Consider the following 27,376-nt stretch of genomic DNA (forward strand, 5'->3'; position numbering starts at 1 on the left):
ACGAGGAGCTAGCCTTGCGGGCACAGCAATGGTGCTAGTCTGCAGCCCCTGCAGGGGTATGTTAAGGACAAGGCCCTCCCTTAGGTCCTGATGGAGCTACTGACACGTGCCCTGGTGCCAGCCCAGGCTCCTCTGAGTCGGGACTGTGCCAGCCTGTGCCAGGCCCTGGGGGCAGGGCGGGCCAGGCCAGGCCTTGTGGAGACAGAGAAAAGAGTGTGTGGTCTGTCTCCAGGGGAAACCGGAGACGAAGCAGGATCCGGCCTGGCCAGTCTGTGCGCTCATCTCAGTTACACATCACGGGCAAGGGTGCCCCAAAACCCCTGCAGGGGCCTCCGGGTAAAGCTGGCCTGGGGCTGCCTGAGTGGCTAGGCTTGTGGACCCCTGGACCTGAGGGCTCTTAGGGTAGGCAGGGGCAAGAATTTCCCCAGGTCTGAATGCTGCGTCCACGCACCTGTTGCTGGGCCGCATAGCTAACTCTGCCTGCCCCTGGTAGGGGTGTATGTGTGTGTGCCTGTCATGGGTGACTCCAGATTATTTCCTGTTCTAGAATGCAGTGCAGGAAGGAGCTGGGACTCGAAGGAGCATCAGTGGAGACACCCCACACTGGCTGGGAAGCAGAGACTTTCTGCAGTTACAGAGCCCAGGGAAGAGGGCACTTTGGTCCTGGCTGCCCAGTCAACATGCCCCTCCAACACTTGTCACATTTCTCTTCCATCGACAATGGCTTCAACCTCCTTTTGAGCTCAGGGATCCATCTCTGCTACCCCCAGGCCTGGGTGGAACAACTGTGGAGGTGGCCGGGATCTCAGAACTCAACTCTACATCCAGGCTAAATGCTGAGCTCCCAGAAGATGCTCTGGCAGAAGCACCCTTTTGCTGGCTGGGGCTGGCAGGTGGTGCAGAGACCGGCAGAGGCTGACACGGGGCAGCATCCCCACCACCCCACCAACCTTTATTGCTCCAGCTGCCACGATGACAGCGAGAGGGATAGGCCATGGAAACCAACACACTCGGATGAAGAAACCGTGGCTGGCAGCATTCATGTTTTACTCTCCTCTGAAGCTCCATGTGGAGGATCCGGGCTCCATGCTATACTCAAGGGCTGTACCCCACCCCCTCTACCCTGAAACACCATGCACCTGCCCACTGCAGCCCACTCCAGCTCCTCCTCCAGCAATGACTCAGGAGCCTGCCTGCTTTGGTCCATCCAGCCAGCTGAAGCGACAGGTGACATAGACAAGGGCCGGGGGACACACAAACACCGTGTTGCTGGCTAAAGCTGCCAAAGCACCATTAATCCAGGTCCCACAGTTCTGAGGCAAGAACAGACTCTACCCTGGTCTGGGCCCCTCCACACTCCTTCCCTGGCTTCTCCAGGGTCATGCACCCACCCAAGCGGGGTCCTGGGCTCCCGAAGTCCTGGCTAGCTCAGCACCAGGTTAGCTCCCCGGCAACTCCCTTAAGTGAGCCCATCCACAGCAACCCTCCCACCTGCTCTCAACATAGTATTCTATTGACTTAGCCCCTAGAGAGACGCAGCTTTCCTGTGTGTACCCTGGGCTGGCTGGGACAGCCCGGGAACGCCTCCTGCCTCTTCCCCCTCCCTAGCATGCTATCTCCTCCTCACCTGTGTAAGACTTACGCCAGGTCCCACGTCCGGGACCTCGAGTCCTGACCATTGAGGAAGTCACCCCGGTTTGGACGACCCCTGCCAGTCCCAGGGTGTGGGTCTGGGTTGAAGCTGTTTCCCCAGGTTTGGTGTGAAGCCAGGGAGACTGCAGTGCTGGTCTTGGTTACACCCAGCACTCCTGGGGAACCCCCGCAGCACCCTCCATGCACAGTGTCTGTAATCTCTCCCAGTCTGGGGGTGCTCAGACTGTGCCAGGGCATGGGAGTGCTGGGGCCTGGAGCTGCCCGTTCCCGGCCTGGTCAGTATCAGCGCCCAGTCAAGCCTCACACCCAGTACTGGCCATTCTTGAGGGCAGGGTTGGGTGTCCGGCAGAATTGTAGCAGCTCCGGGTCTGGCTGGCCCCCTGGTGGGGGCCCCTGTCCAGGCACGGCCGTGAGTGGGATGGCCTGGCCTGGCTCCACCTTGCGGAACGTTTCGGTGTCGCCGGCCAGGCCGTTGCGGGGCTTAGCGGCAAGGATCTGGACGTGGTGCTTGCCGGTCTTGTTGCGTTTGCGGAGGTAGAACAGCAGCGGCAGGAGGAGCGCCAGCAGCAGCAGGATCAGACACAGCGGGATGATGACGCTGAACATGTTGTTCTCCACAAAATCTAGGAAGCCACCACGGGCCACCGCGGGTGCCGGGCTGGATGCTGTGGGACCTGGCTTGCCCGTGGGGGTGCTGCCGCCCAGCTCCCCTGCATCTGTTTGGGCAGCCTCAGGGAGCCGAAGCAGAGCCACGCCATACGGCCGGGCTGAGTCATAAGGCTCAGTGGCGAAGGCCAGCGAGGCGACGGCAGGTGGCACGCCCTGGGCCCACAGCTCCAGTGTGAGGCTGTCGTCCATGGGGCCGGGGGACTTGCCAATCTCCAGCCCCAGCCGCCCGTCTTGAAGGTCCTGTTGCGTGAACTGCTCCACTAGCTCATTGCCCTGGGACTCTGACCTGGCCTGTGGCACACGCACAACGCGCCCGAGCTGAGGCCCCGTCAGGAGCCGGAAGCGGGGCACGCTGCCTGTGCGTTTGGCCAGCTCGCTGGCATCTAGCACACTGGGATCCAGCCGCACGGTAGCCCCCTGTGGCCATGGCCCTGCTGCCCCCATGCGCAGCAGTGCCTTCACGGTCACATTCACTATGGCGGATGCATTCACGCCCCTGGCCTGGGCCAGGACCCCGAAGTGGTCATAGGAAGAGGAAAAGTTGGTGAACGCAAAGACCACATCCCCCTGGTCCACCTGGCGCTGGCTGAAGGCCAAGGCTGGTTGGCCGCTCACCAGTAGGTGCCCATGCTGTGGCCCCTGGGTGAGGGAGTAGGTGGCGTCTGGCTCCTCGCGGTCAGATACAACGCGTAACTGCTGTGGGCTGAGGGCGGCCCTACCCAGGGCCTGGGGCACCTCCAGGGGTGCCTGCCCGCGCACCTCGATGGTGGAGGGCAACACCTCCACGGCCAGGGACACAGGCAAGGGCGGGCTGGCCCCGTCAGACACGCTCAGCTGGAACACCCCGGCCACACTGCTCCCGTTGGCGATGAAGACCAGCCGCCCAGCGTCCACATCCGCCTGCGTGAAGTGGGTCACCAGCCCCGGGTCTGCCCCCACCAGGCTCAAGAAACCATTGCGTGGTGCTCGCTGCACGAAGTACTCCACCTCACCCGGTGCTGAGTCCGGGTCCACCACACTCAGCTGGGCCCGGGAGATGGGGGCGCGGGAACCACGCGGGAGGCGCAGCGGCAGGGAGGCCTGCGGCTGGGGCGGCCGCTCATTGACGTCGCGCACGGTGATGGGGAAGGCCTCCGAGGTGTGCGGTCCGGCCACGGCTGACCCCGTAGGCCCCTGCAGGTGTGCGCGGAAGCGGAAACTGTCCTGCCGCGTGCCCCCACCTCCGTGGGCATACACTAGCTGCCCCGAGGCCAAGTCGGACTGCAAGAAGTGGGGCCGCCCAGCATGGAGGGGCTCCTCAGCCACCAGGAGCTGGCCCCGGGTGGGGAACTGCGTGACCTGGAAAAGCACGTCGTGCTGGGGACGCTGGGGCGATGGAACGCTGGCTAGGAAGTTGGACGCGTCTAGGGAGGCCACCGTGATCCTGGCCTGCTGGCCCTCGGGAACCCAGAGCCCTGGAAGTGAAAGATAGGCTGTGAAGGAGTAGCCAACCCAAATGAGCGCAAGTAAAGGAGTCTGGGGCAAGCCTGGGCACCCCACAACACCAGGCATTCCAGGGTGGGGTTCAGGACCCCAACTCCAAGCTCCAGGCCTTCAGCATCTGCCTTCCCCAGGCCTGGGAGCTGCTAACATTGGCCCTTCCCCCTCGCCCCCTGCCACCCCCTTAGCCCTGCCAATTCATCCCAGCGGTCACCTTCGTTCTTCCAGAGGCGACTGGCACGCTGAGGACAGGCGGCCTCAAATGACACAGTCACCGTGAGGGTGGTGGCCACATCAGGGGCAGGCGGTGAGGACAGCCGGAGCTCCAGCGTGTCGTGGGCCTCCCAGAAGGGCTCCAGGGGCATCTCATGTTCATACAGCACCTTGCCGGCATACACCTGAAGAGAGACGCCAGCGCTGGGTGTGTGCGGTGCCAGCCGCAGGGTCGTGGGACCCTGGTCTCGCAGCAAGCTCTCCCTGCCCTGGGTCAGGGCTCTCTGGGCTGTCAGTTCCCGTGCCAGGCTCATGGAAGCCTGCCTTTGCTGCTCAGCCTTGGGGCGCACCCTACTCCTCCATCCTCCAACACCAGCCCAGCCTGGCTTCCCTGTGGAGGAGGGCTTGGGCACTGTCCTACCCACAACCTGCAGTGGTCTTGTGATTGGTGCCATGGTGACTCCTGACCCATGGCTGGACCATGTGGCTGCTCCTCCAGGCAGTCAACACGTCCCTCCTCGCGGCTATGCACTGCCCTGGTGCCCTAGACAGCTCTCATTTGCCTTTCAGAAAAATAGGACTTGTGTCCTAGGGAATGGAAACAGAACAGGCTCTCGGTGTGAGAGGGGCTCTGGGGTAAACTGCAGAGCAGGGATCAGCCTCTTGGGGAACAGAGGGCCCAGTAATGTGGTGCAGTGGGTTAAATCACCGCCTGCGATGCCAGCATCCCCTATGGACACCAGTTCGATTCCAGGCCACTCCACTTCTGATCCAGCTCCCTGCTCATGCACCTGGGAAAGCAGTGGAGAGATCCATTGCTTGGATCCCTGCACCTGCGTGGGAGAGTGAACCAGTGGACGGAAGATCTCTCTCCTACACACATTCACTCTGCTTTCCAAATAACAAATAAATCTTTAAAAATGATCCAGGGGTGCAGGGCCTGGGGAGAAATGGGGCCGAGCTGGGCTGAGAGGGGACCCTGCCCAGAGAGGGGAAGAGGGCCAGACACTGCTTTCAGCTCCCAGCTGTGGGAGGGAATGCAGGCCCTTTAAGAAACTGGACACAGGTTTCTGTAATGTCTCCCACAGGGTCTATGCTGACAGGGAACTCTAGGACATCACAGGCTGGGCGTGGTACAAGCATGCACGGGGCCTGATGGGACCCAAGGGACTGGCAGTGATCACCTCTGGCCTGGCTCAAGGGTAGGGTGGCTGAACTCAGGAAGGACCGGGGTGGGGGTGTGTCCCTGAGCTCCAGGGAGCAAGCAGTGTCAGCAGGTGACAGGCAGCCTGGTCTTGTTCTGACCCCCACTGCCCACGGGCTCTCAACAATGCTAGCTGGGGACAGCAGGGCCTGAGTACCCCACCCCATGCTGGCCTGCCTCTCCTCCCCCAACTGCCACGTGGCCCTGGCTCAGCCTCTTGGGTGGCTCCGGCAGCACGGCCTCTGGTGGCCACACACCAGTCCTTCATGTGGCTGGCCCTGGGCCAGTTTTGCTTCACCCCAGTGGCAGGGTGTGTGTGGGGGTGGGGATTGAGGGAAGCTGAAGGCTACGAGAGGGTGTGGTCTAGTTCAAGTCACGGTGGGGAGGGGATTTGGGGGTTCCAGGAGATGGGAGAAAACAGGCAGGGTGGAGTGCCTGCTAATGGGGTGCTAGGAGGTCTGTAGGGGGAGGGTATGGGGGGACTGTGAGTAGACTCTTCTCTCCTGAGGTATTAGGAGCAGCACAGAGCTGTGGCTCCCTGCAGGTGCACCATCCCAGCATCCCCAGCTCCCGGCAGTTGCACCAGATGTTCTGTGAAGGCAGGGCATGTTCCACCCCCTCCGACCTGTGGTGATGCACTCTGCAATGCCCCCTGCTGGCACAGAGCCCTAGAGCCCCGCAGTGTGCCCGTACCCTGGGCTGGGGGCTCCTGCCTCCTCTGACCTCTGGTGGGCCCTAGAACAGCTGTGCCCTGCGGCTGCCACAGTGCACGGCTCCACCCAAGCTTGACTCTGTTTTTCTGCTCTGCTTGTCCTTGGCTCCTGCCCCGATTGGGCTCAGACATACACCTCAGCAGCCCAGGCGCTGCCAGCACCTGCAGCCTCCTACTCCATCCCCTGGCTGGCCAGCGGTCTTGCCCTTACCTCAGCCTGTGTGAAGTTCCCCAGGGCCTCCTGGATGCTGTCCCGCCGTGAGTGGAGCAGCTGGCCGAGCCTGGGGCCCGCCAGCACCTGGAAGAGCAGTGCGTGGGGGTCGGTGCCAGCGCTGGAGCTAGCCCGGAGGCTCTGGCTGCTGAGTGCCTGGACTGAGCCTGCAGGGGGCAAGAGGAGACAGTGGTCAGCCTCTGACTGGAGCCAGCCCATGGGCCCATTGGTCACCAGCACACAGAGGGTGCCGGGTGGACCCACCTGGGCACACAGTCATTGTGCGGCTGCCGTCCAATGAGAGGAGCACCTGTTTCCGCGCCATCACTCGGAAAAAGTGTCTGGAGGAGATGTGCTGGCCGTCCGACAGGGAAAAGTGGAAGCCGCCGTCCAGGGCTCCTGTGGGCAGGCATGGATTGGGTCCCAGCTGCCCTAGCTGGCATGTCACACCCTCACCCGTTGGGGGGCGGGTGCCAGGACACACCTGTGTGTGAGAACAACACCAGCCCGGCGTCCAGCTGCGCCTGTGAGAAGCTTCGAACCTCCATGGCTGGGGCTGTCCGCAGCACCACCCGCCCATTGCTGGGCTGCTCAATGGCGTAGACCAGGTCCTGGGGCGCTGAGTCGCCGTCCGTGCCCCGGAGGGCCTCCGCAGGGATGGGCACAGTGGCCCCCTCCCACATCTGGAGACACAGGACACACAAGTTCTCCATTCGCTCACCCTGCCCGTCCCCCAACCCCACGTCCTGTCCTCTACATCACACCTCAGCCCATTTGTCCTCCAAGGCCTTGGGTTGTGTTCTCTCCTCCTCAGATCCCCAGGGGCTACATGCTGTGGGGTGGTGACCCCTGCTGGCCCAAGGAACCCCAAGTGGAGCATGGAGCCCAGAGCCTGTGGCTGGCCCTCTGCCTGCAGCCCCTACCCCGGGGGGAGGACAAACAACAGGTATTTCCAGCTCTCATGCCCAGTAGGGTCAGTGTGCTGTGGGTAGCATGTAGAGGGGAAGTTCCTGGGCTACAGCCGCAGACCTAGGAGGGCACTGGGAAGGGACACGAGGCACAGTGACTGGACTTCAGTGGTGGGCGCGGAGCTCTGAGAGGAATCATGGGCGGAGCGCACCCTCTGGTGGCCACATGGCCACACAGCAGCAGGCCTGGCTGGGCTTCCTCCTGGGTCCCAGCTTGGCTGCCCCACTGCCATTTACAAACTCGTGCTAAGGCAGAACACAGTGTTGTGGTGCAGTGGGTTTAGGTCCTCGTTCCAGGGCCAGTTCCAGTCTCACCTCCTCTACTTCTGATTCTAGCTCCCTCCTTAGGTGCCTGGGAGCAACAGGTGACAGCTCCGGGACTCTTGGGTCCTTGTCTGGTCCCACCCAGAGCACTGGGTGGGGGGTGGGAGGGAGACCCAGCTGAATTCCTGACTCCCAGCTTAGGATGCCACAGGTATTCGGGGAGTGAATTGGCAGATAGAAGAACGTCCTCCCTCCTCCCTCTCCTTGGCTTTATCACTCTACTCTTTTACATAAATAAGTACACAGATGGTTTTCTTAAAATGCGTGAAACCGGCACTGTGGCACACTGGCTAAGCCCCTGTCTTGCCCTGTTGCAGCTGAGCAACCCCAGCAGTCACTCTTCTGACCGCAGAGGACTTCTGGGCCCTGTCTGGGCCTCGGCTTCTGTCTCTGCTACATGAGGGTGCACTGCTTGTGGGGAGCAGGGCCTTAAAAAGCTTGTCAGAAATGCATTTGTCGGGCCCGGCAGCGTGGCCTAGCGGCTAAAGTCCTTGCCTTGAACGCCCCAGGATCCCATATGGGCGCCGGTTCTAATCCCGGCAGCTCCACTTCCCATCCAGCTCCCTGCTTGTGGCCTGGGAAAGCAGTCGAGGACGGCCCAGAGCACTGGGACCCTGCACCCGCGTGGGAGACCCGGAAGAGGTTCCTGGTTCCCGGCATCGGATCGGCGCTCACCGGCCCGTTGCGGCTCACTTGGGGAGTGAAACATCGGATGGAAGATCTTCCTCTCTGTCTCTCCTCCTCTGTGTATATCCAGCTTTCCAATAATAATAAAAAATCTTAAAAAAAAAAAAAAAGAAATGCACTGTCAGGGACTTGTCAGAAATGTGCTTCCACCCAGCTCCCTGGTCATGTGCCTGGGAAAGCAGCGGAAGACGGTGCAAGCACTTGGGCTCCTGTGGCCTTACGGGGAGACCCAGAAGGAGCTCCTGGCTTCAGCCTGGCCTAGTGTTGGCTATTGTGGCCATTTGGACAGTGAACAGTGGATGGAAGATCTCTTTGCTTCTCTCTGTATGTATAATTCTGACTTTTTTAAGACTTTATTTATTTTTATTGGAAAGGCAGATATACAGAGGAGGATAGACAGAGAGGAAGACCTTCTGTCCAATGGTTAACTCCCCAAGTGGCCAGAACAACTGAAGCTGAGTCAATCTGAGGCCAGGAGCCAGGAGCTCTTCCAGGTCTCCCATGTGGGTGCAGGGTCCCAAGGCCTTGGGCCGTCCTTGACTGCTTTCCCAGGCCACAAGCAGGGAGCTGGATGGGAAGCAGGGCCGCCGGGATTAGAACTGGCGACCATATGGGATCCCGTACATGCAAGGCGAGGACTTTAACCACTACACTATCACGCCGGGTGCTAAACATTCTTTTTTAAAAGATTTTTTTTTATTGCAATGTCAGATTTACAGAGAGGAAGATCTTCCATTCACTGACTCACTCCCCAAGCGACTGAAACAGCTGGAGTTGAGCCGATCCGAAGCTGGGAGCCAGGAGCCTCTTCTGGGTCTCCCACACAGGTGCAGGGTCCCAAGGCTTTGGGTCGTCCTCGACTGCTTTCCCAGGCCACAAGCAGGGAATTGGATGGGAAGTGGGGCTGTCTGGATTAGAATTGGTGCCCATATGGGATACCAGTGCATGCAAGTGAGGACTTTAGCCGCTAAGTTACTGCATAGGGCCCATAACTCTGATTTCCAGATCAACAGATATTTCTTTCTTTTGGCTTCTGGGGTAGGAGGAAGGTGTGCTCACCTGCAGGCCTGTGTTGGTGGCAAGGATGGGAGGCTGGTCATTAACTGGCAGAATGTTGATGGCCAAGGTCACAGGTTGGCTCTGCCGGCCCAGCTCCGAGGCGTTAGCTACTAGGACGAAGCTGTCAGCCAGCGTCTCGCTGCCGTCATGCAGGTAGCGGATCCGCTGCTCCTCCACCTGCGGCAGGAGGGGACCTGGGACTCACTAAGGGGCTCAGGCCCAGACCCTTCCCACCCTGTGTTTGGCATATGCTGGACCCCGGGGGGAAGGGGCCACGCACCTCTCTCCAAGAAAAGGTGGCCAGGGGCCCCTTCAGAGGCTGCCCCTCCCGCTGCAGCATCCCGTGTTGCGGCGGCTCCAGCACCTGCAGGTGGAGGCTGGGCACCAAGGGGAAGTAGGGTCCCGAGACGCGGAGCAGCGGAGGGGCCAGGGTGCGGGTGCCACCCTCGGGGACGCTGAAGTTTTCCGCAGCCAGTGGGATGGCCGTTGGCAGCACCTCCAGCTCCACACGGATGCCCTCAAGCGGGGTGCCGAGGCCTGAGGTTACGTCCAGGGAGAAGGCGTCGCTCCAGACGTCGGGGCGGGAGTGCATGTACAGGATGCGGCCAGCATCCACTGTGTCCTGGGAGAAGCTGCGCACGGGCTCTGGGCTGGGCAGCCTGGCTGCTGCACCGTCACCCGCCGCTTCTACCAGGTAGCCCGCCTGTGGGGGACTCTGCACGGTGAACAGGATGTCTGCTGGTGCCACTGTCTCCTGGGCTGCCTGGGGGGGACACAGAGCCATGGGGACTCATGGAGGAGCCACAGGATGTGTCCGCATGCCCCTCGCTCCCTGCATTGGGGCTCACACATGCCACATGCGGACACACACACACACTCAGCCCGGCTGAGGCCCGCTTCTCTCACCCCTGCTGTTACCACCTGTGACCACATGAGGGCGCCCGCAGCCCTCCTCAGAGGCGCCCGCTTGGGCTCCACATGCTAACTCGTGTTCCCCCAGTTCTGCGCCTTCTCCCAGCACCCCACTCTGTCTGGGCTCCCACCCTCACCCCGTAAGTCCTGGGGTGCAGTGTGGCCACCACTGTCCCCAAGCCCCCCAGCTCTCACCGCCAGACGCTCGCGGGGGATCGGGGTGGTCTCCCCCTGGAAGACGTAGATCTTGAGGTGCCGCAGCAGCTGCAGAGGGGGCGGCGGCCTCTCCAGGACGATGGTCACTTGCAGGGTGGCGTCCGCCCGCACCGCGCCTGACTCCACCGAGAGCGCCAGGCTGTCGCGGGAGCTGAGGCTGCTGCCGTTATGGCTGTAGACCACGGCCCCGGCCAGCAGGTCCTGCTGGGAAAAGACCCCCGCAGGCTGACCCGCCCGCAGCAGCTGCCCCCAGCGTGGGCCGCCCGTGACCAGGTAGCGGACCTCCTCCCCGCTGCGGATGTCTAGGTTGGTGTCCAGGGGGAGCACAGCGGTGTCGATGGTGCCCTGGCCGCCCTGAGGCACTACGAGGCCTGAGCCGTTGGTCACACGCAGGTAGGGCTCCGAGGCCTGGACCTCCAGCACGGCCGTGGTCTGGTGCTGCCCATCCGACACCTGCAGCTGCAGCCAGCCGTGGTCAGCGCCCGAGTGCACGAACAGGACGCGCCTCTTGTGCAGGTCCTCCTGGGTGAAGCGGTAGATGGGCTGCGCGGGCTCCTCCACCGCCACGATGTTGCCAAACAGCAGGTCCTTGCGTGTCAGCACCAGCTGCGCGTCCGTGAAGCCTGAGTCGGCATCGCTGAAGGCCACATCATCCGTGGTCAGCAGCCGCTGCCCGCCGCGGGCCACGTGGAAGACCCGGCTCACCGTCTGCACAGGCGCGTGGTCATTCACAGGCTGCACAGCCACGCGCAGGACGCCACGCACCTCCTCCCACGCCATGTCGCTGCTGCCCTCGCCCTGCCGGGTGGCCACGAACGGCACGTCGTCCTCGGTGCTCTCTGAGCCGTCATGCTGGTAGACCAGGCGGCCGCGCAGCAGGTCCTCGTTGGTGAAGGACATCACGGAGGTAGGGGTGTCTGAGGTCCCGCGCCACGCCAGCCTGCCGTGGCGCGGTGGCTCCATGACCTCGTAGAAGTAGCTGGCGCTGTTGAGGCTCTTGACGAACAGGTGCGTGGCTGACAGCACGGCCTCCCCGCCCTCGGGCACGGACAGCAGGCTGTTGGTGAGCACCGGCGCATCCGGGTCCCCGCCAATGTGGATGCGGAAGGTGTAGAGCGGAGAGAAGTGGGGCGCAGCCGTGACGCGGAAGCGGAAGGAGTCCTCCACAGCTTCTGAGACACGTGCCGTGGCGGTGTAGGTCACGCGGCCCGCCTGCACGTCGTCCTGGGTGAAGCCCTGCCCATCTGACAACCGCGTGCCCCGCAGCTCAAGGTTTCCTTTCTTGGGAGCCTGGACTACCTCGTAGTGGAAGGTGGCCGGGCTCGGGTCCCCCTCCTCCAGGGCGGCTTCCAAGTGTGCCTCAGTGAGGGCCTCCTGCCGCATGTTGTGCGTGTGCAGTGGCTCCAGCCGCCGCATCCAGACCCTGGCGCGCTGCACGGTCACGGGGAAGGACAGGTTGCTGAGTGTCTCCTGACCCACCTGCACCTCCAGGGCCAGGTCTTCGACCGTGTCCGTGCCGTGCCGCTGCGGGTCGGTGCTCAGGTAGCGCACACGGCCCTGTTCCACGTCGCGCTGGTGGAATGCCTGCGTGGCCCACCACTCGGAGCCCTCCACGCCACCCGCGCCCTGCTTCTGTACCTCCCCAAGCCGTAAGGCAGCCGTGACGCGGAACAGCACACTCACGTCCTGCCCCACCGCGTTGGTCTCCACCGACAGGTTGGCAGGCAGGATGGGCGCGGCTGAACCCTGCGCCACGTGCAGCCCGGTGCGGTGGCGCACGCGGATGGCTGGCCGCACGGCCACCACCTTCAGCGTGGCCGGCGCACTGGCCTGCAGCCCGTCGCTGACCCGCAATGTAAGGTCCCGCGCGGGGCCACCGCGGTGCACGTAGACCACGCCGCCCGCCTCCAGCTCGCGGCAGGAGAACTCCAGGGTCGGCTGGCCTGGCTCGTCCCGGCGCTCCACGGGCAGACCGGCAGAGGCACCCAGGAGCTGGAAGGTGAGGGCGTCACAGGTCGAGTCCGGGTCGTAGGCCTGGAAGATGTCGGGCCCTAGTGGCTTCTGAGTGTGCTCCAGGAGCACCATGAGGTTGCCGTGCGGGAAGATGACACGGGGCGGGTCGTTGACGGGGTGCACCTGTACCGGCAGCAGGTAGGTCTGGCCCCTGCGCAGACAGGAGGGCACGGGCGCCCGCGCTGCCGTCACGGACGCCTCCAGCACCAGCTGGTCCGCCGGCTCCTCGGCGCCGTTGTGCAAGTAGCGGACCTTGCGGTTCACCACGTCCAGGAGCGTGAACATCTTCCGCGCCTGCGCACCAGGGATGTCCAGCTCCAGCTCGCCGTGCCGTGGGCCTCGGCTCACACTGAACAGCACCTGCGACTTGCGCAGGTCAGCCTCGGTCAGGTCCAGTGTGGGCTGCAGGTGGCGCCACTCGAGCCACGCTGTGCCCCCCTCGGCCACCACCAGCGGGCTCACGGTCAGCAGCTGGGTGAAGTTGCTGAACACAGCGGGCAGCCCCGGCTCTGGTGTACACGGCTCCGGCAGCTCCACAGACGGCCAGGCCTCAGGGGCCAAGGTGGACAGGGCCTCCTCGTAGGGGCCGTAGGCATCCTCTTCGTACTCCTCCTCATCCAGTCTGCAGCCGGCTGCCATGCCACGGGTGAGCAGGGCCTCTCGCAGCCCATGCCGCTGGCCGTTGAGGCTGAGGTCTTCCAGGCAGCCCAGCAGGGAGGTGTTGGCCGTGCCGGGAGCCAAGCCTAAGCGGTGCTCCTGCAGAAGCCGGGAGGCCTCGGCGTCCAGCCCTCCAAGGAGAAGGTGCCCACGGGGCTCCAGGTAGCCGTGTGCCCCACGGTTGGAGGTGCGTGTGGGGTACTGGTCCACAGAGATCTCGAGCCGCTGGGCATCCAGGCGCACAGCCACCTCATGGGGCTGCCCGTCAGCCACAGGCACACTGTTGTGCAGCAGCACGGTGCCCTGGCTCCTCTCCACCACAGCACGCAGGTGGCCCTCAAAGATGTCCACGTACATGAACTCGCCGGGCTGGCCCCCTGCCTGGAAGGCCAGGGGTGCCTTGCGGCTGCGTGTCATCAGTGTAAACTCCAGGCTGCCTACCTCCCGCGTGCTCAAGGCGGGGAAGGCTGCCAGTGAGTGGAGCCCTGAGAAGCCCAACGCCACATCGTCACCTGCAGAGAACTCCTCGGCGCATCCCTCGGTCACATCTGGGGTCAGCGGCCGCAGGAGGCTGCGGCCATTGAGGGTGGCCTCGTGCAGGCAGCCACGCAGGGGCCGGCTGGCTCCCAGCAGATAAGGCAAGTTCAGGCTGCCGGTGCCCCCCACGAACAGCCCATAGGGGACCTCCAGGGGGGCTCCGGGCACTGGGGCTGAGGTGTTCAGAAGGCCATCAACGGACAGTGTGGCCCACTGGCCAGAAACGACTAGCACCGCTGCATGGGGCATGGAGTCGCTCAGCAGTGGCTCAGCTGGGGTCTGCAGCCTCAGCTCCTCCCGGCCTAGGACGAGTCTGACCTGAGGGGAGACAGAGGGTGCAAGGGTGGGTGGGCACAGCATTCTGAGCCCATCACCGACCCTATACAGGGGTGGGAACCACCCCTGGCAAATGGGACCTGGCTCAGCACCATCATGCCAGGCTGCACCTGTTTGTATCCAACAGTGACCCCTGGTGGCGACAAGGAGTAATGGCGGCAGCAAGTGCCAGGTTGGGTAGGTTTCCCCTGAATCTTCAGGGTGGCTGGAGTTGAGGCAGTGCAGGGGACGGGCACCCAAGGGCCGGGGCGGGGGCTGATGGGCAGAGGATAGCATATGAGGGATGCACCGGAGTGCTGCTGCCCAGCTGCTGACAGTGGACAACTTGACACCCTGCAGGTGACTTGCATGACGTTGCACAGTCACCACTCAAAGGAGACAAGGGCTTCCATGCCTGGCCAGGGAGGTGTGTATGGGAGTCGGGCAATGACTGACCTGCAGGCGGCTGGCATGCAGTTGCAGCAGGAGGTGGTCAGCCTGGCCAGCCGCCAGCACAAGCAGAGCCTCGGGCTGGGCCGTGGAGAAGCGCAGCTGCAGGTCGATGTGGGTCAGAGCTGTGGCCACAGGCACCTCCAGGTGATTCTCGCCAAAGAAGGAGGCTGTGAGGGGAAGGGGCTGTGGTCAAGGCACAAGCTCAAAGCTGCAAGAAGTGAGAGGACCCACGCCGGGCACATCACGGCTTTCTCACACCTGGCCACCTGTGCTCATCAGATGGATGCCAGCCTTGCCTTATATCCAACCCAGACTCCGCCCAGAAATTCCCAGCAGCTTAGACCTCCACCTCCCAGGCTCCTGGGGGAATCACCTCAACTCCAGCCCATCCCACTCACAGTCCCCCCTCAGCACACCCAGTGCGGGGTTCCTGGGCAGTCAGTACTGGCCAGGGCTTCTGGAGGGGCAGTCGGCCATGCCCGCTGTGCCCCCAGCCATGCCCACAGCTGTCTTCCAAGGGGTGTGGGGGTGGCAGCTTCTTTGCCATGGGGCCAGATGGAGACTCACAGCGGGCCAGACTTCCTGCCTTGCCCGTTATTGCTTCCTGCTGTGAAGCTATTAAGAGTCCCCAGTGAGCGGCCAGATCCGGTCCCATTGTCCCAGCAGCAGCCCAGGAGCCAGAGACGACACAGCTGAGTTCTCACTGTCCCTCCCAACCCCCAACCCCGGGGACCTGGGGCTGCAGACTGCCATGATGGGGTGCATGGGAGCTACTGGGCAGGCCGAGGAGAGCCCGGGCTATAGGCCGGAGCTAGGTTTGCCCACAGGTACCTCAAGGTCAAGCAGTCTTGACCTCTGACCTGATCCATCTCTTGCAGAGATCTGAGGTAGGACTCTACCCAGAAACAGCCAGGCCTGGGTGGGTATGGAGGCTGCAGAATGGACCAGGATTACACAGTGTTCCGTGTCCAGGTGGCTTCCCCTAAGCCTCAACTCCGTCCCACACTCCTGTTGCAAGCCCAGGCCCAGAGAGGGACTATTTACTGGCCACGAGGAGCTGGCTCCCAGCCAGCCTGACCCAGCCCTGGCCATCACAGGGGTCTGAGAGCTGTCCCTGCTGAAGATAGCCCATAGTGCCCTGTGACTGCTGCTCCTGGCCTGAGCTGTTAGCTCCCGCGGCCAGCACCATGGGCTATTCCAGAACCTGTGGTGGGTGCTGCAGGCATTCAGTGAGAACAGGAAGCCACGTGGGTGCGTGCAGGTGTTGGGGCCCACGTGACCACAGCACACTACAGCACAGGGTGGGATCCATACCCACTTCCCTCCCCAAGATAGAGACACCATGAGGTGGGCTGCAGTGGCTCAGGCAGCCAGCACCAGGAACCCTGAGCTAGGTAATGTTCCTCCCGGTCCCACCCCCCACCCCCGGCTGCATACAGGCACAGGTAAATCCACAGGGTAGCTGGCACATGGCTGCCCCAACCACTGAGCCACCTGGCCCAGCCTCTCCTGGTGGGACAGCAGCTCTCTGTTTGGGCTAGGGTGGGAGAGGCAGGAAGCAGAGGTACTTTCCAGAGCCGCTGGGGTCTGAATGGGCCCATTGAGGGGCTGGGCCCTGCTGCTTCCTGTGGGGCTGGGCCTGAGGGGCTCACACAGGCAGCCTTGTGCTACTGCGGTAAGCAGGCCAGGGCGGCCGCTGCTCGCTGGCCAGGGTGCTGGAAACTCTGACGGCACAGGCGCTCCTGGGCCACAGCACGGGAACCCACAATCCCTCGTCCCCCGGGTGGGGGGTAGGCACGGTGGGAGAGGGGCTTCGCAGGGAGAGGAGGCATGCAAAGTAGTAATGGGCCAGCAGTCAATCCCAAGGGACTTCTTAGAGGAGGCGAGGGAGGGAACAGAAGTCCCAGAGGAGGGCAATGAGGCAGAGGGAGAAACTGGCAGGGCATGGGGTGGGGGCAGGGAGAGACAGAGGGGAAGGCTTGGTGGCCTGATGGAGGCAGCAGCCTGGGTTGGGTTTGACTTGCTCCCCCAAATCCCCAACCCGCTCTTCTGATTCATCCACATACCAGCCCAGACCCGCAGCAGCCATGTGGGTGACCCTCTGGGCTGGGAATGAGGGCCCAGTATCCCCCTCCTGCCCGGTCTGTGTGTTCCGGCCGATCTGGGATGTCCCTGTGGACTGAAGAGTCTGGCAGGTTGGGAAGGGTGTACCCCCAGGGTAATGGACACGTATGTTTGTGTGTGTGAGCGAGCATGTGGGTGGCTACTGCTGTGGGGCTTGGGTTTGTGTAAAGCCGTGTGTGTGTGTGCACACGCGTGTGTGGGCAGGGAGCTGCCAGCACAGAGCGGCAATTGTGCCTGGGCCTGTCCTAGTCCCCCCACTCCAGGCGCTGTGAAAGGGGCTGTGTGTTCCTGGAGGGGTGTGCCCACCATGAGGTGCTCACAGCTCCCGCCCCACCTGCCCTGAATGAGGCCCTCACAGAGCCACGTCCCGCCCTTTCCCAGGCCCTTCTCTGGGTGGACAGGCAGCTGAAGCCCAGGTCCCCAGCAACCCCCTCTGCAGCGGACAGGGACTGGGCTTGGCAACCCGGGTGATGTCCAGATCTGTGCCCTCCAGTCTGGGTGGGCACCTCCCCAAGCCCCATCTGGCTCTTGGTGCCAGGGTCCCGGTGCAGGCTGGGTCTCTCTGCCCCCAATGCCTGGCCTGGGAGCTGGGGGCGAGGGGCCCGGTCACCTCCTTCTCCCTCTGTCTCTGCACTGCTCAGAGTCATTAAACGGACAAACAGGTCAAATGGAGGCTCCAGAGAGGGGAGCAACTTCATCAGAGAGTGGCTGTACCTCCAGGCTCTCCAGGAACACCGGATGGGTTCCTGGGTGCCTGTGTCCATTCCTGGGAGCCCCGGGCAGCTGGCATGCGTCACGGGAGGCAGTGGCAGGGGCACTCCCGGCCGTCTGCTGCTGCCTGACTTTATAAGGGAGAAAAGTGTGGTAGTCAGAGCTGCTGGGCAGGGTGGCGGCGGCAGTGCCTGGGGAGGTGGGGGTGCCTGGGATGGAAGAGGAGAGGTGGGCAGGGGAGTAAGGGGTGGAGCAGGGACCCGCATTCATTCATTCTTCCATTCATTCAGTCATGGAGAAGGCAGGGGGGTGTACAGGAATTAGGGTGGCCGAGCCTGAGCTTCCGCCCCCACCAAGGCCCTCCACCCTGCAGGCCAGCTCCTCTCCCCTGTAAGAAACTGTCCATAGCCTCCACCCCCAGGCCCAGGAGCACAGCTGAGGGGAGCCGGAAGAGGGCTAGCCCTCTGCACCCCGGGGCAGCCTGACTCTGGCCTGTGGACCACACTGGACGCCTGCCCCCTCCCAGCCTTGTCCACCTACACAGGAGTCCCCCTGCTGCTTCCCCAGCAGACCCCAAAGCCCCAGCCATGTCCCCCACATACACCCAGCTGACTCTGCGGGCAAAGAGGAATTAGGTCCTAGAACATCCCAGGGACCAACAGTGCCAACACTGCCAGTCCCAACCCTGACCCTGGCCACTGGTCTCAGTGCCTCGGGCCACCTGTGCCTGCAATGTAGCCCAGAGGTGGTGCTCAATGTAGGGACGGGTAGGGTAAGCTGGGGCCAAAGCCGTCTTTAGGGTGTCCCAGCCCTGAGGTCACATACTGAGCTTAGAGGAAGCTCACAGGGTCCACCCAGACTGGAGGGCACAGATCTGCTCAATGCGGCCTTTGTGGCTCCTGGGCTGCGGAGGGTGGGGCAGCTATCGGAGCAGCTCCAAGGGCTTCCCCGCCCTCTGAGTCTCTGCCTGGGAGCAGGGTGGGGAATTCCAGGCCCTTTCCTACAAACCCGCCTTCAGCCCCTGCTTTCTTGGCCCCAGGAGCTGTTGTGGTATCCTTACCTCGGCGGTCCCATTTTCCCACTGGGGTGGAGCTTCTGGTAGAGAAGAGGAAGAGTGAGAAACCCCAGCTCTATTGGGGGGTCCCTGTGGGGCATGTCCATTTCACAGGCAGGGCAGTCCCCCAGTGCCCAGGGGAGGGGGTTCTCTGGGGGAGCAGTGAGGGAGAGCATACAGTGTGCATGGTGCGTGGGTGTGTGTGTGTGTGCACGCCTGCAGTGGGGGCTTGGCTGCTGCGTGCAAATCGGAAGTGGAGCATCTACTGCTGGCTCCAGCGCAGAGGGTGTGAGAGTGCTGTGCCTGCAATGCACACTCATACACTCCCCGCCCCCGCCCCTGGGGTCCCCTGGGAGCCTCTGTTGCTGGAGGTGGAAGAGGGAAATGCCTGCTTTCTGTGGCTGCTGGGACAGGGAGCCATCTTCCCCAGGGGCCACCTCGTCACATGGGTCCCAGTGACAGTCTTGGGGCTTGGGAGGTCCGGGGTGAGGGGGTGTCCAGGTGCCCCCAGGAGGCCCTCTCCTTAGCCAGGGAGCCCCTTGCTGCTCTCCCCAACCCCAAGTCTCCTGCAGCTCCCACTGGGGCTCTGGTATGACAGGTTGTGGGGAACAGCAAGAGGATGAAACGGGCAGGGAGGGGAGGAGGCCACGGCTGCTGGCTGCCGGCCTGCATGGTACCCTGGACCTGAAGTCTGCCTTATGCCCCACACAGGCAGCATCCTATTTCAGTTCCCCTATCTCAGATTGGGAGAGGGGGTGGTATGGAGCCAGGACAAGACTGGATCAGGGAGTACCCCATGTAAGGCAGATGTTTGGGTCAGGATCGCCAGCCGGCTCCATAACACACTCCATCAGGGCTGCGTACCTCTATTTTCCTGCTGCTCCCTGTTTTCTCATGTTTTGGGGGGTGGTGTTCTGGTTTGGAACATCAACCGTATTTGGGTCCTGGCCAGGCTTAGCCTAGCCCGGTCCAGCTCAGCAGTAGCCACTGTGCGTAGAGTTGAGCCACTGTTGGTCTAGCCCAGGTAGAAACCCCAAAGAATGGGGCCCATGTCCCCTCCACTCCTCTGCCCTGGCCTGGGGCACTGGAGCCAAGGAGGCCCTTGGTGGCAACCAGGGAGCAGAGAGCCATTGGGGTGGCATTGGCCTGCTGGAGGAACTTTCTATTAGGTGGAGGGGCCCAGCAGCAGCTCTGGTACTACGAAGCTTAGGGAGAACGCTTCCCTTTCCCCACCATTGCATCAGCCCTGCAGAGCACCCTCCTGCCTTAGCTAGAGTACAGCCCAGCCCTGCCACCTGCACTTCCCTGGCCTTGCTACTAACCCAGCACAGAGCTGCTGCTAGCATCCACTGCCACAGCCAGCTGCACCCCCAGTCTTCTCACTCCATCCTACCTAGGACCCTAACTCAGTGGCTTGGGGTCCTCTTCCACCTATGCCAGCCACACCCTCTCCACCCAGCTGTCCAGTTCTCCACCAAATCGCTCCATTCTCCTCCTGCCCCCACCAGGCAGGTCACCTCTGCTCGCCAGAAGTCTTGGACTGACACTAGGATGGGACCCTGCCTGGGGGAGGGAGAGGAGGTGGCACCTACCAGCTTCCTCCACCCAACTTGTCTGACCTCCAGGGCTTAGTGCTAAGGGTACGAGTTGCACATAATGGCTGGGAAGGGGTGGAGGGTGGCCCTGGTCCTGGTGACCAAGCCTGGGGCTTGTTTTAAGAAAATAGAGCCAGAGCCCTATTAATAGCAGGGCGGCAGTCACAGGCAGAGAGACTGAGCTTTGAGGCTGTGCAGGCTCCTGCTGGGATGGGGGTGGGGCCGGTCCCAAACCCTCTACCCTCCTTGTGCAGCCCCCAAGGAAGTGCTGTGAGAACCACATTCCCTAGGACAGGATGCAGCCTGCCTCTGGGCACTAAGGGGAAAAGGGGACATGGAAACATTCTCTCCTGATGGGTCCCTTGGGCCCAAGTCCCTGAGGGAATGGGTGGAGGTGAAGGAGGTTTGGAGGGCAGGGGACTGCAGAGGAGTGCTGGGACTGATGGGGGAGGGAGACCAAGACAGAGACAGAGATAGTGATGAGGGAGACGGGGTGGAGAGAGAGATGGGGAGAGGGGGGTGGGGGAGAGGGGTTGGGAGAGACAGGGATGGGGAGAGAAGAATGGGGGAGAAGGACGGGGGAGAGGGGAAGGGGGAGGGGGGAGGGGGAGACAGGGATGGGGAGAGGAGGATGGGGGAGAGGGATGGAGTACGGGGGATTTTAAATAGAGCCTGAGATACAGAATAAGTCTACAGGGGTGAGTGAGGAGCTGGTGGGGCCTCCTGAGCTGCAAAAACGGCAGCCACAGGGTACGTGGGGGCCACAGCAAGTGTTTGTGCTGACAAGGTTGGTGGGAGAGGCTGTGCAGGACGGGGGATATGAGGGCAGGGGTCTGGCCTCTCTGTGGGTTCCCCAGAAGGCCAGGCTCCCCTCCTGCACCCTGCAGTCACAGTGGACGAAGCCCTTACACACAGATCCCTGAAGAAGTGTTCTGGGCTCAGGAGCAGGGCAGGACTGCACCCATGCGGACCAGCCAAGCCGGGGGCCCCACTCAGACCCCCCTGGTGGAGCTGGCCAGGGCCCCTGCAGTCCGGAGACTGTGACTAGAGCCAAGATTGCCACCACCGGTGACTCAGACAGTTAAAAACAGAGCAGTCCCAAGCGGTGACTCAACTGGCTCTGAAGGGGCTGGGTAGGTTGAGCTGGTACAAGATGGGGTGGTCTGGGTTATTTTTGGCAGGGTGGGGCCGGGACCGGCGCGGAAGATGGGAGCGGGGGCTAGAAGTTGGCCTCACTCCCCCTCTCCTTGGAGAGTTCTGGGCTCAGGGCCAGCCTTGGGAAGCGGTTTTCCAACATTGGGAGCTTCAGGAGGCGTCAGCATGGCCTAGTGCCCCGCCTCGGCCAGACCCAGCCCACCTTGCTGTGAGCAGCTTCTGCTCAGCCTGGGAGATGACAAGGTTCCATGGGGGCTGCCCACGGGACTCAGAGCCTTACACAGCTGGGCAGTGTTGGAAGGCCAGCCTACTCCCCCAGCCTCCAGGTCTCAGCTGGGCCCTAGGCGGGAGACAGACGCACATGCGCCCCAGATGCCTGGACACAGCAGCTCGACAGGGCAGCAGGGCCTGGATGCCATTAGCACATCCGAGGAGCAGCGTCCTCCCAGGGGGATGGCGGAAGGCTTCCACATGGTGGGACCTTAGCCTGCTGTGGCTTGTCTCTGTTCCTACACCCTCCACACCCCACTTTCAGGGCTCCCCACATGTCCCCGTCCCAGCCTGCTTGTTCACCTTGACAACTGTCTCCTGCCAACCCACACAGGTGCGAGGTGTCCCTGAGCAGCCATGCTGAGCTGTCCCCATGGTGCAGCCACCACAGCTTATCAGAAGGACTGGTGACAGCCCTGTGACAACACTGGCAGTTGAGCCATTTCCTGTCGCTGGCCTGGTCCCACCCCCCCACAAGGGCTTGGTACAGAGCGAGGAAAGGGTGGGCTTGGGGACCCTCCCCTCCACAAATGAGCCAGGCACCTGCTCTGTGCTCACTACAGGCCACGCTGCTAGCCCCCCAGATCCCGGACAGCTGAGGGTGCAGAGGGCGGGAATGGGGGCAGCACTGGGCTGGGAAGGGAGCTTCCACTTAGAGACTCCTAAAAAGGGTGATTCGTTCTTTCCCTGGCCAGAGTGGGGAACGTGTGTGTGTGTGTGTGTGTGTGTGTGTGTGTCTGGGCCCAAGGCCCGCCTGGCCGGCGTCCAGCGGCAGGAGAGCTAGGCTGGCCGGCGGCGAATGTGCAGCGGGGAGGGGGCGGGGCGCAGTGCATGTGCCGTGGGAATCAGCATCGTGGGGTCACTGATATTTATAGCCACCCCCTCCTGAGATGTGGGCGGGAAGGAGCCCTTCCTAGGTGGGAACGGAAATTGGTCTCTTCTCCCTGGCCCCCTTCTGGATCCCTAGAGAATGGGCTGATCCTGGCCATAGAGCTAGGGGCAACGAGGGTTGGTGGGATGGTTGGCTGTGTGTCCCCAAAGGAGGGTTCCCCTTAGGGCTGCTGGCAGACACCCTCCCAGCCAGTGCATGCATATGTGTGTATATAACACAACTGTTGGATATCCCACGGAAAGGCTTGAGGCCCCCACTCAGGGCTAGGGCAGGGCCATTAAAGCAGTAAAGGTCCCCTCCCTCCCCTGGTGTGGTGCCGGGCTACCACCTGGGGCAACAAGCTGAGCCAAGGCTCACTTGGGGTGGAGAGGGAGAGGGGTGCAACTGACACCACGAGTCTCTGCCCATATCTGGGACACTGCTTTATGGGGAAGGACTTGATGTTACCCAAAACCCAACCTAGACACATGTGTGTGAATGGGGCAGGGCTGATGTCCTGGCTCCCAGCCTGGAGCACCAGGAACCCCAGAGATCTCAGCATGGCTTGGCGAGGGGCCAGCATTCCCAACACCTCTAAGCTTCCTGAATGGAGTGCTGTGACCACATACATCTCAGAGGGTGAAGAAGGAGCAGGCATCCCATCCCAAGGCAGCAGCTGGGGCAAAGCAGCACCCAGGCTCCGGAGTAGTGACAACAGACCAAAGCCCTCGGGGGCCAGCTCCTATCAACCTCTTCCTTGGGGGAGCTATTCTGGCTGCTCCCTGGGAAGTGGCGACTGTACACGGCCCCCACCCCAGAGCGGCAGTAGACAGGTCCCACACATTCAGTTCGACTGAAAATCAGCCCCACGGTTCTGTGACAGTGGCTCACCCAGGGGGTGCACGTGGGACCCAGCCTCAGCCTGCACCTGCAGAAAGTCCTCACCCACAGAACCAGGCACCATGGTGCATCCCAAGCCACAGAGAAATGGAGGGAAGGTTTTTTTTTTTTTTCACTGCAAAAAAAAAAAAAATTGGGGAATTGTGTTTATTTATTTTTAATCCTGCTCATTTTTGATGAACTTTCTGAACAGCCTCCTCTGACCTAGGCATGGATTTCAAATCTTTTGTTAATTTCCCTTTCCAGGGACTTTTAAAAATGCCCAGTGGTGTACCGGCAGTCACCCCAGCTCCCTGTCCTTGCCCCGTTGTCATCCTGTGCTTGCTTCCTTGGAAGCAAAGTGGCAGCCACTAAGGGGCTCCTACTCCCAGCTGTGCGCCCCACATCTGTGCGCCTGCCTGCACTTCAGGGCCACTTCCAAGTCTCCCTCCCCCAACACCCCCTCCGGGCAGCACGCCCAGTTCCCAGCCCCAACACTTCCTCCCTTGGACTCCTGAATGTGCCCTGTGCCCCTCCTACCCAGCGCCAGCCGCTTGGCCCACCTGGTGCAGCCCACCCCCTCACCCGCTGGGCCCCCAAGCAGGCTGCATTACAAGGGCCTTCTTGTCCAGCCTGTACAGGGCTGGCAGGACGGTGGGTGGAGGATGACTGGAGGAGGGGGCTTGTTGTGCTTGGTCCCAGAATGGGTTTTCCACAATCTGGGTGGGCTGAGCCAAGGGGCTCAGCCCCTGCCCTGGACCCGAGGCCTGGGGCAGCACACGCATGCCAGTGTGAGCATAAGGCAGAGTCTGTCCCCAGCACTGCGGGGGTGAGACAAGCCTTCCTGGAAGGTGGCAGGACCCACCCTGGTTTGACCTCTGGCCTTCTGAGCCCCCATCTATGGACATATAAGCCCTCCCTGCCATGCCATGCCAGGAAAGGGGGTGGGAACCAGTGGCCCCCTGTGCATGCCCTGTGCCCACATGGGCCTTCCATGCTACACTCACACTGCAGTCTGGTCTCTGCCTGTCCTTCAAGCGCCTGAGCTCCCACAATGCCCACTACGGTGACTTGGATGCTGCATTTGTCATCCTGTCATCTTGGCCCAAGCCTGGAGGAGGGAGGACAGGACACAGCTCCCCTGGGAGGGAGTGTGTGTGTGTGGGGGGGGGTAGCTGGAGATTCTTCCTGGCTTTCTGCTGCTTCTGCTTTGCCCATCTGTATTCCGGGGGCGGGGGGTGACCCAGGCAGCTCCCAGGGCAGGTGGCCACATGCACAAAGACTGCACCCCGAGTGCTTCAACCGGTTTGTGTAGACTTGAGGACCCTTGGGGCTGGGGTCTTCCCAAAGAGGCAGGAGGTGATCTCAGGTCAGGAGCTGGCACCCTGGGCAGAGACTAGGCCAGGGCTCTGGGCCAGGAGTTGTGACAGAGGTGGGTGGCCAGAGGCCACTCCCAGCCCTGTCTCCACTTCCAAAGCCTCCCTGAGGCACATGCTGGTTGACCGCCACAAACCCCACAGGCTGCATGCCATGTTCCCGCTCGCAAGCCCTTGGCATAGGCGGTGGCCTTCCATGTAAGGTGGCCGTGTTTGGCCTAGCCACGGCTTCTCCTAGCCCGTGTTCAATGGGTACCTTCCAGCCCTGCTGTACTCTTCCCATCTCAACTGTCAACCCCATGGCCCAGCTCAGCTTAGAGTCCCTGCCTGGGTCCAGGACCCCGTTAGGTCCCACTCAGCATCCCCCCATTCCACGCCCTGCTCCCCACATACTCTACAGGCAGCCTCAGGCATCCCTGCTTGGGTTAACTTTTCCACCTCCCAAAGCCCACTCTACTTCTATGCATCCCTGGCTGTCTGGCGCCCAGCTGGGACACGCTGTTGCTGGTAAGAGGGCATTTGGGAGCGGCTCTCGAAGGAAGGCCAAGGCCAAGGCCATGGTGCCCTCCCTGCAGTGGCTAGGGGCTGCACCTGCTGGTCACTACAGATGTCCTTAGCCAGTCCTAAGATGGAGGAGAGTAGGTTCCCATGGCAGGAGCCCAGATAATGGCAGTGACTCACCCCATATGTTGGGGTCCCCCTCCTGAGTCACTTCCCTTCTGGGTACCTTGTGATGGCCTTGTGGGCGGTTTCCCCGTCCCAAGGGTAGCAGGGTGTGGCCTGGAGGACGGTGATAAAAGACTACTGACCCAGGGCATCCCCAGACATGGTCTTCCCCAGGATGGTGGCGAGCCTGGTGCCCCTTAGGGTCTTTTTGCTCTGCCCAGACCCCAAGGCCAGGAATAGGAAGGGGTGACAGGGGTTTGCCCAGGGCTGCACCAGCCCTACCTGCCCGGATGCTGAGGTGCAGGGGTCCCTGGGAGGGCCTTTACTGTTGCCCACCTGTGGTCTTCTCAGAGGACACAGACACACAGGGCAAAGGCGGGACATGTGTTGGCAGAGAGAGCTCCCTGGGGAGGGTAGAGGTGTGAGAAGGTGGTGGCTTGGGTGGGTGGGGAGTTGGTGCCACACAGGGTGCGGCAGACATCTCCCTACTACTGCCCGCTTCAGTTACACCCCACTCCTCGCCATTCCCGGCTGGCTGGGGCGTTGCCACCTCCCACTGCCACTGGGTCACCCACGCTGGTTTTGGTGGACCCCACTGGGTATCTGAGACTACCAATGCTCGTAACCACGCCTTCGACAGCCCACCTCCTGACCCCACAGCTCGAGAGGGTGGGCGTCCCGGGTCCATTCCAGAATCAAACTCCTGAACATCCCCTAGCGAGGAAGGAAGACAATTCGCCCTAAGAATCCCTCTGATTTGGGCAGGGGGGAGTCGGCTTCGGTCTCCTTTCCCATCTCAGGAACGCACCCCAAACCACTACATCGGCAGTCTCTCATTCCCCTCACTCACCTGCAGCTGAGGGTCTGACCCACAGGCCCCAAGTCAAAGCCAGGATCAGGGCCAGGGCGCGGGCCGGAGGCGGGGGCCGCGGGCCGGGGCGCATCGCGGCGGGCTGGGCGCAACGGGGCGGCAGCGGGAGCCGAGGAGCCTGAGGGGCCGAGTGCGAGACGAGGCGAGCGCGCCGGGGCGGGCGGGCTGGCCAAGGCGCGCGGGACCTACCGGGGGCGGGGCGCCGGCCACCCGCGCTCGGGTTTGCTCGGGTTTCAGACCCGGACTCCCTCCCGCATCCGCCCCCACCCCGACCTTCTTAAAGAGCTCCTGCGCCTCGGGGCGGGGTTGTGTGTGTGTGTGTGGGGGGGGAGACACCCTCACAGCGGCGTCAGACCCAGCCAGGCTCCACCTTGGAAATTTGGGACAAAGTCCCAGACGGGTCCGGACCCGCAAAAGTTCTGATCCCAGAACTCCTGGTACCGCCCTGGGAGGAAACGTGAGCTGGGCTACCCCCTCTTCTCTTTTATCTATGGGGAGCAGGGGAGAACACCGTCCAGGCAGACTCCAGCCTTAGAAGGAATGACGAATGTGCAGACACCCTTACAACCTGCTTTTGGGGTGCTTTGCCTTTGAGACCTCTTTGTGACTTAGAGGGACTGTCCCTAGCTTTGGGACCTTGGTCTTCTCCCGGTTCCCAAACCCCAAAATCTAGGCATTGTCAATGAGAACACTGGACTCAGTAACGCAAAGGTAGGCAAGGACCACCCTTCTGCAAGTCCCCTTGCAGGAGGCCCCTGGCTGGGATCCAGATGTTCCCTCAGCCCCCTCTGGGTAGCCAGTAGGTCCTCTTTGGGACCAGGAGCCCAGCATCCTGAGCACTGACTCCGGGTGTTTCAACTTTCCAGGCCGCCTCTGTCCTGAAAATCTGGCCCTGGCTTTAGCTCCTACCTACCCGGCTCCAGCCCCAGCCTTTTCTCCTGCTGGATCTGTCCCAGGCAACAACTTCAGCTCAGTCCCAAACTGGAGGAGAAAGCTATATTCACCCCCTCCCGCCTGTTCCCCTGCCCAGCCCCAGCCCTGCCCAGCGGGTGGAAGGGCACCCTAACGAGCGGCTCTGCTGCCTCCAGTCTCCTTCCCTCCTTGGTCATGACCAACACAGCCAGGCTGGGGTGAAAGAAGGCTGTTGAGCCAGTCCGTGGAGCTCAAGCCCTTGACCACAAGCCGCCTTGCTCCTCCTCACAGGCGTGAATCCAGGAGGACCTGGGTTCAGATCTTTTTCTGTCCAGCCCTAGTCTTCTCTCCTCTCCATGTAAAATCAGGGTTGACAGTCTAGTAGCCCCCCCGACCCCCCCCCCCCGGCCCCTGTGCCTGCGTGCTGTTCTGCCTGGGCCTCACAACCATAAATGCCCCTTCGGTAGGATTTTGGCTAAACCTGACAACTTGAAAACTCCTCCCATCCGACACCCTTGGAAGCCTGGAGCAGGGGCTGGGCCCAGCTGGCTGGCAATAAAATCATTGATTCCTGCCTTGTTTACCCCCTCAAGTCAATGGGGCGCACCTG

The 27,376-nt window shown here is 62.3% G+C and overlaps 1 protein-coding gene across 1 annotated transcript; it reads right to left on the bottom strand.

Annotated features, from left to right (window-relative positions):
• Positions 1–1,746: 1,746 nt before the first annotated feature.
• On the bottom strand, positions 1,747–26,003 carry CSPG4 (chondroitin sulfate proteoglycan 4). Its single transcript, XM_004594690.2, has 10 exons — positions 25,834–26,003; positions 14,286–14,449; positions 10,287–13,832; positions 9,460–9,942; positions 9,180–9,356; positions 6,626–6,824; positions 6,406–6,540; positions 6,142–6,308; positions 4,016–4,199; positions 1,747–3,776 (listed from the first exon to the last, which is right to left on the bottom strand). The coding sequence occupies exons 1-10, from the start codon at positions 25,925–25,927 to the stop codon at positions 1,954–1,956; spliced, it is 6,972 nt and encodes a 2,323-aa protein (XP_004594747.2). The 5' UTR covers positions 25,928–26,003; the 3' UTR covers positions 1,747–1,953.
• Between the last annotated feature and the right edge of the window lie 1,373 nt (positions 26,004–27,376).

Source organism: Ochotona princeps, chromosome 6 (genome assembly GCF_030435755.1).
Source record: "Ochotona princeps isolate mOchPri1 chromosome 6, mOchPri1.hap1, whole genome shotgun sequence".
NCBI classification, from domain to species: domain Eukaryota; kingdom Metazoa; phylum Chordata; class Mammalia; order Lagomorpha; family Ochotonidae; genus Ochotona; species Ochotona princeps.